This window comes from Anolis sagrei, chromosome 7, assembly GCF_037176765.1.
Source record: "Anolis sagrei isolate rAnoSag1 chromosome 7, rAnoSag1.mat, whole genome shotgun sequence".
Taxonomy (NCBI): Eukaryota; Metazoa; Chordata; class Lepidosauria; order Squamata; family Dactyloidae; genus Anolis; species Anolis sagrei.
Window position 1 is genome coordinate 44,053,123 of NC_090027.1, and position 7,541 is coordinate 44,060,663.

Genomic DNA, 7,541 nt, shown 5'->3' on the forward strand with positions numbered 1-7,541 from the left:
CTTATTAGAACATACACATATTGAGATATTATTATTATTTTTATAATCTGGGATCAGATCTTGGGATATAAAGGCAGTGTAGAAAGGGCCTGGATTGCCACTTGGTTAACTTGAATTAAATCTTTGCAAAAGTTTGACCTCTGACACCCAATGCGCAAGAGCGTAAGATCTGCTCCCATAGACCTCAACACAATACGGCCGTTATCCTTTGGCCAAAAGTGTTTACCTGCTTGCCTAAGTCTGGAACTCGTGCAAACACTATGAGAACTGGGTTGCTGTGAGTTTTCTGGGTTGTGTGGCCATGTTCCAGTAGCATTCTCTCCTGATGTTTCGCCTGCATCTGTGGCTAATGGCATCTTCATAGGATCTGATGGTGGTAAAGCAAGGGGAGTGTGTGTGTATATGTGTACATACATCTTATATAAATAAAAATGCAATGTCCGTTTGTGGGATTAACAGAACTCAAAAACCACAGGACGAATTGACACCAAATTTGGACACAAGACACCTAACTACCCAATGCATGTCGTTCACTCAAAAAAAAATGATTTTGTCATTTGGGAGTTGTAGCAGCTGGGATTTATAGTTCACCTATAATCAAAGAGCATTCTGAACTCCACCAATGATGGAATTGAACCAAATGTGGCACACAGGACTCCCATGACAAACAGAAAACACTAGAAGTGTTTGGTGGATATTGACCTTGACTTTGGAAGTTGTAGTTCACCTACATCCAGAGACTACCATGGACTCAAACAATGTTGGATCTGGACAAAACTTGGCATGAATATTCCATATGCCCAAATATGAACACAGATGGAGTTTGAGGGAAATATACCTTGACATTTAGGATTTGTAGTTACTAGGATTAATAGTTCACCTACAATCAAAGAACATTCTGAACCCCACCAACGATGGAATGGAACCAAACATGGCACACAGGACTCCCATGAACAACAGAAAACACTAGAAGGATTTGGTGAGCATTGACCTTGAGTTTGGGAGTTGTAGTTCAAGAGAACATCAAGAGAACACTGTGGACTCAAATAATGTTGGATCTGAACAAAACTTGGCATGAATATTCCATATGCCCAATATTGAACACAGATGGAGTTTGGGGAAAATAGACCTTGACATTTGGGAGTTGTAGTTACTGGGATTTATAGTTCACCTACAATCAAAGAGCATTCTGAATCCCACCAACAACAGAATTGGGCCAAACTTCCCACACAGAACCCCCATGACCAACGGAAAATACTCAAGGCCATCCAGTCCAACTCCCTTCACCAGGGCAAGAAAACGTAATGAAAGCCCTCCTGACAAAGAGTCATCCAGCCAGAGATAGAGAGATATATATACATTACTCACACACACACAGATATAGTATCCTAGATTTGAAAGGGACCCCTAAAGAAGGACAATGATATGTTGCATGTTCCAGGGTGGGCAAACCAGGCACTCTCCACATCCACACTGACAAAGAAACAGAAAGAAATGCCGTTTACCCACAAGCAGAAAGACATGACATAGATTAGAAACCAACACTATTTCATTACTTTATTTCCCAGATCAACAGACTGGGCCACAGCAACGCAGGGCAGAGGACAGCTAGTAATCTATATAAATAAAAGTAATGTTCGTTTGTGGGATTCACAGAACTCAAAAACCACTGGATGAATTGAGAACCAATATGGACACAAGACACCTCTCAGGCCAACGAGTGACCATCAGACACCTAACAGTCCAACAAGTGACCGTCACTCATAAAAACACTGAAAAACACAGAAGGGATTCAAAAACCCCCAAAAATAAAAATGCATTACAACACATGCACAAACCCATATATATTCACAAACACACATATATACACATAAACAAACACACACACATACATACACACACACATAAAACACATGCACAGACTGGGCCACAGCGATGTGTGGCAGGGGGCGGCTAGTATATACACACACACACACACATTATTATTATTTTTATTATTATTATTAATTTAAAACTTTTATATCCCAATCTTCTCTACCTCCATAGAGGGACTCAGACCGGCTATACGTATATATGTATGTATGTGTGTGTATATATATATATATATATATATACACACACACACACACACACACCCCTGTGGAATAATGTCGAGGGTGGGAGAAAGAATCCTTGTGTGTTTGAAGCAAGTGTGAATGTTGCAACGAGCAGGGGCGGCTCAACCATTACGCAAAGTAAGCCTTTGCAGTAGAGTTGATTTTGTCCAGGGGTGCTCTTGAGGTGCTCTTGGGGTAAAATAGACCTTGATATATGCGAGTTGTAGTTACTGGGATGTATAGTTCACCTACAACCAAAGAGCATTCTGAACTCCACCAATGATGGAATTGAACCCAATATGGCACACAGAACTCCCACGACAAACAGAAAATATGTGTCAGTGATTGGTTGGGGGGGGGGGGGGCAAAATACTGTTTGCTTACCATTGAATATTACCTAGGGCCACCTCTGGCAACGAGCAAACTTGAATAGCATTGAGTATCCTTGCAACTGCAATGTTTCATTTCCAACAGACCTCTGAAAAAAACCTCTGAGGATGCCTGTCATAGATGTGGGAAAACGTCAGGAGAAAATGCTTCTTGAACATGGCCATGCAGCCTGGAAAACTCACAGCATCCCAGTGATTCTGGCCTTGAAACCCTTTAACGATACTATGAGGACTGGGTTGTTGTAGGTTTTTCCGGGCTATATGGCCATGTTCTGGAGGCAATTTTTCTCCTGACGTTTCGCCTGCATCTATAGCAAGCATCCTCAGAGGTAATGAGGTCTGTTGGAACTGGGAAAAATGGATTTATATATCTGTGGAATGACCAGGGCGAGACAAAGGACTCTTGTCTGCTGGGGCTAGCTGTGAATGTTTCAGCTGATCACCTTGATTTGCATTCAATGGCTTGGAAGCGCCTGGGGGGAATCTTTTGTTGAGAGTGATTTCATGTGCCTGTTTGTTTCCCCTCTGCTGTTTTGCTGTTGTAATTTTAGAGTTTTTTAATACTGGTAGCCAGATTTTGTTCATTTTTATGGTTTCTTCCTTTCTGTTGAAATTGTCCACATGCTTGTGGATTTCAATGGCTTCTCTGTGTCATCTGACATGGTGGTTGTGAGCCCCAGCAAACAAAAGTCCTTTGTCCCACCGTGGTCATTCCACAGATATATAAACCCATTTTTCCTACTTCCAACAGACCTCACTACCTCTGAGGATGCTTGCCATAGATGCAGGCGAAACGTCAGGAGAAAAATTGCCTCCAGAACATGGCCATATAGCCCGGAAAAAACTACAACAACCCATGGATTCCGGCCGTGAAAGCCTTCGACAATACACTATGAGGACTGTCGGGGGGGTCCAGCCCCATAAGAACCCCACCTTTAGTTGCATTACAACGGATGCTGGAAATGGAACACAGGGATGCCTTGCAGGGAGGCTGAGGGATCGGGGCCAAACAAGGGGACCAACGGGTGACAATCGGCCATGCGCGCGAGAGAGAAAAGAGTCCCCAGCACTCTTCCCCACTCATTCACTCGCTCACTATTCTGTCAAAGAGTCATGAATGTTATTATGGTAAATTATTGCATTAAAGAGAGAACATCCTTTGGCTGCAACGCGAGTTATTTGGCGACCAACTGACCAATCGATGGACTTGCCTTAAGGAATAGCCTGGGCCAACTTCGGCCCTCCCTCCAGGTGTTTTGGACTGCAACTCCCACAATTCCTAACAGCCGGTAGGCTGTTAGGAATTGTGGGAGTTGCAGTCCAAAACACCTGGAGGGAGGGCCGAAGTTGGCCCAGGCCTGCATTCGATTGCTTTAGACCCGCCGAAGGGAGAGGACAGCGCCCGAGGCGTAATATACACACTTTTATTATTATTATTATGAACCAGTATGTATACAGACGTTCTATACACACATTCCCTATAGAATAAAAATGTACATGTGTATACATGGCCGTATAAATATAGAGCTGTAGAAATCCGGGCGGCGAATTCGGCGGAGTCATTTCAGACTAGGGCAGAAGGGGCAGGTGTCGTTGGTGTTGGTCTGGGCCCAGAACTTGATGCACTGCAAAAGGAGGAAGAGGAGGAAGGAGAATTAGAACTGGGACCCAATGCCTCTCAAGGTGAGCCGTTGACTAGCAGAGTCTTGGTCTTAGAGTTGGCAGAGATTTATAGCACAGCCTCTGACTTTGTTTGCTGCTCGCTGCTTTAATAAGGCACTGGCATTTCTAACACAACTCATTTTCTTTACTCTACGTACAACTATTTACATTCACTCTATGAACAACTATTTACATCAGGTCTGCTATCTGTATCAGTGGAGATATACTCAACACAACGAGAAGCGATGACTATAGCAAGGTACGCACATGACACATGTCTTCCATTTCCTTATATGCCCATAGAGGCCACAGGAAATGATACAATCCTTGTTATGCCTGTCACATGGCCATGCCAATTGCCTCTCAAGGCAAGCCATTGACTAGCAGAGTCTTTGTCTGTAGTTGCCAGAGATTTATTGCACAGCCTCTGACCTTGTTTGCTGCTCGCTGCTTTAATAAGGCACTGGCATTTCTAACACAACTCATTTTCTTTACTCTACGTACAACTATTTACATTCACTCTATGAACAACTATTTACATCAGGTCTGCTATCTGTATCAGTGGAGATATACTCAACACAACGAGAAGCGATGACTATAGCAAGGTACGCACATGACACATGTCTTCCATTTCCTTATATGCCCATAGAGGCCACAGGAAATGATACAATCCTTGTTATGCCTGTCACATGGCCATGCCAAATGCCTCTCAAGGCAAGCCATTGACTAGCAGAGTCTTTGTCTGTAGTTGGCAGAGATTTATTGCACAGCCTCTGACCTTGTTTGCCGCTTGCTGCTTTAATAAGGCACTGGCATTTCTTTCTAACACAACTCCTTTTCTTTACTTTACGTACAACTATTTATATTCACTCTATGTGCAACTATTTACATCAGGTTTGCTATCTGTATCAACGGAGATATACTCAACACAATGAGAAGCGATGACTATAGCAAGGTACGCACATGGCACATGTTTTCCACTTCCTTATATGCCCATAGAGACCACAGGAAATGATACAATCCTTGTTATGCCTGTCACATGGCCATACCGAATGCCTCTCAAGGCAAGCCGTTGACTAGCAGAGTCTTGGTCTGTAGTTGGCAGAGATTTATTGCACAGTCTCTGACCTTGTTTGCCACTCGCTGCTTTAATAAGGCATTGGCATTTCTTTCTAACACAACTCATTTTCTTCACTCTATGTACAACTATTTACATCAGGTCTGCTATCTGTATCGACAGAGATATACTCAACTCAATGAGAAGCTATGACTATAGCAAGGCATGCACATGGCACATGTCTTCCACTTCCTTATATGCCCATAGAAGTCACAGGAAATGATACAATTCTCGTTATGCCTGTCACATGGCCATGCCGAATGCCTCTCAAGGCAAGCCGTTGACTAGCAGAGTCTTTGTCTGTAGTTGGCAGAGATTTAGTGCACAGCCACTGACCTTGTTTGCCGCTTGCTGCTTTAATAAGGCACTGGCATTTCTTTCTAACACAAGTAATAGAATCATAGAGTGAAGTCCTTTTCTTCACTCTATGTACAACTATTTACATAAGGTCTGCTATCTGTATCAATGGAGATATACTCAACACAACGAGAAGCAATGACTATAGCAAGGCATGGACATGGCACATGTCTTCCACTTCGTTATATACCCATAGAGACCACAGGAAATGATAGAATCCTCGTTATGCCTGTCACATGACCATGCTAAATGCCTCTCAAGGCAAGCCATTGACTAGCAGAGTCTTTGTCTGTAGTTGGCAGAGATTTATAGCACAGCCTCTGACTTTGTTTGCCACTTGCTGCTTTAATAAGGCACTGGCATTTCTTTCTAACACAAGTAATAGAATCATAGAGTGAAGTCCTTTTCTTCACTCTATCTACAACTATTTACATAAGGTCTGCTATCTGTATCGACGGAGATATACTCAACACAACGAGAAGCGATGACTATAGCAAGGCATGCACATGGCACATGTCTTCCACTTTCTTATATACTCACAGAGACCCCAGGAAATGATATAATCCTTGTTATGCCTGTCACATGGCCAAGACTCAGCTGTCCGTCTAGGTCCACATCTCCACTTACTTAACCCTTCAATTGAACTTGCTTTGACCACATGTCCATTAGAACTGTATTTTTCATACACTGGCATTATAGACTACACATTTCTTTCTTAACACAGTATTACCTACCTGAGACTTTTAAGCAGAGGCTGGATGGCCAACTGTTGGGAGGGATCAGCTTGTGCCTCCCTGCCTGGTTGGACTGGCTGGCCCCTGGGGGTCTCTTATTATTTATTATTTATTTATTTCTATCCGGCTTTTCTCTCGAAATGGGACTTAAAGTAGCAAACAAGACTCAGACAATATATATATATTACATAACTATAGATAATAAACATAATCAACAAACCACAACAAAGGGAGATTGAATCAGTGAAGCTGCCCTTTGGAGACCCCCCCCCTCCCCTCCCGACCTGCCTGTCCATCCCATTGGTCTCACCTCTTTGTGGAGGGCGTGGGAGCAAGCCATGGGGTGGAGCTCGCTGGGCTGGACCAGCTTCTGGCACATCAGGCACAGTTTGCAGGCGGCAGCGGCGGGGGTCTGCGAGGGGAGAAGGGGCACGGGCCAATGGCACGCAGCAGAAGGACCCTCCCCTGAGTTCCACACAAAGGAGCCACTCCTGGGCCCCGAGGGAGGAGCCACAGTGGGGGGGGGGGCACACAAAGCACGGCCCATGGGGTGGATATGGCCCACCAAGGCCTTCCACCCAAAACCCGCACCAAGCTTTAGCCACTGCTCTGTGGAGGGAGGAAGGAAGGAAAGAGAGAGGGAGGAGGGGGAAAGGAAGAAGAGAAGGGAAAGAAAGTAAGTCAGGGACAAGACTGAAAGAAAAAGGGAGGGAGGGAGAGGAAAAAAAGAAAAGGAAGGAGGGACGGGGAAAAGAAAAGGAGGATAGGGAAAGAAAGAAAGGCAGGAGGGAAGAAGGAAAGAAGGGAAGGGAGGGAGGGAGGGAGGGAGGGAAGGAAGGAAGGAAGGAAGGAAGGAAGAGGGAGGGAAGGGAGGAAGAAAAGGAAGGAAGGAAGGAAGGAAGGAAGGAAGGAAGGAAGGAAGGAAGGAAGGAAAGAGAGGGAGGGAGGGAGGGAGGGAGGGAGGAAGAAAAAGAGGAGGGAGGAGCAGGAAAGAAAGGAAGGGAGGGAGGGAGGAAAGAAAGCAAGTGAGGAAAGGAGGAGAAGAAAAGAAAGGGCAGGAGGGAAGAAGAAAGAAAGGAAGAAAGAAAGAAAGAAAGAAAGAAAGAAAGAAAGAAAGAGAAAGGGAAATAAGGGAGAAAAGAAGGGAGGAAAAGGAAAGGAAGGAAGGAAGGCGGGCGGGCGGGCA

The 7,541-nt window shown here is 44.5% G+C and overlaps 1 protein-coding gene across 1 annotated transcript in view; it reads right to left on the reverse strand.

Moving 5' to 3' along the window:
- Positions 1 to 3,895: 3,895 nt before the first annotated feature.
- The window catches only part of RNF214 (ring finger protein 214), a 23,460-nt gene continuing 19,814 nt past the window's right edge, over positions 3,896 to 7,541 (reverse strand). Inside the window, exons 15-16 of the mRNA XM_067470839.1 lie at positions 6,666 to 6,767; positions 3,896 to 4,110 (exon numbers count right to left, since the gene is read on the reverse strand). Coding sequence (XP_067326940.1) covers positions 4,045 to 4,110; positions 6,666 to 6,767 — 168 coding nt within the window. The 3' untranslated portion in view covers positions 3,896 to 4,044. The remainder of the gene's footprint in view (positions 4,111 to 6,665; positions 6,768 to 7,541) is intronic.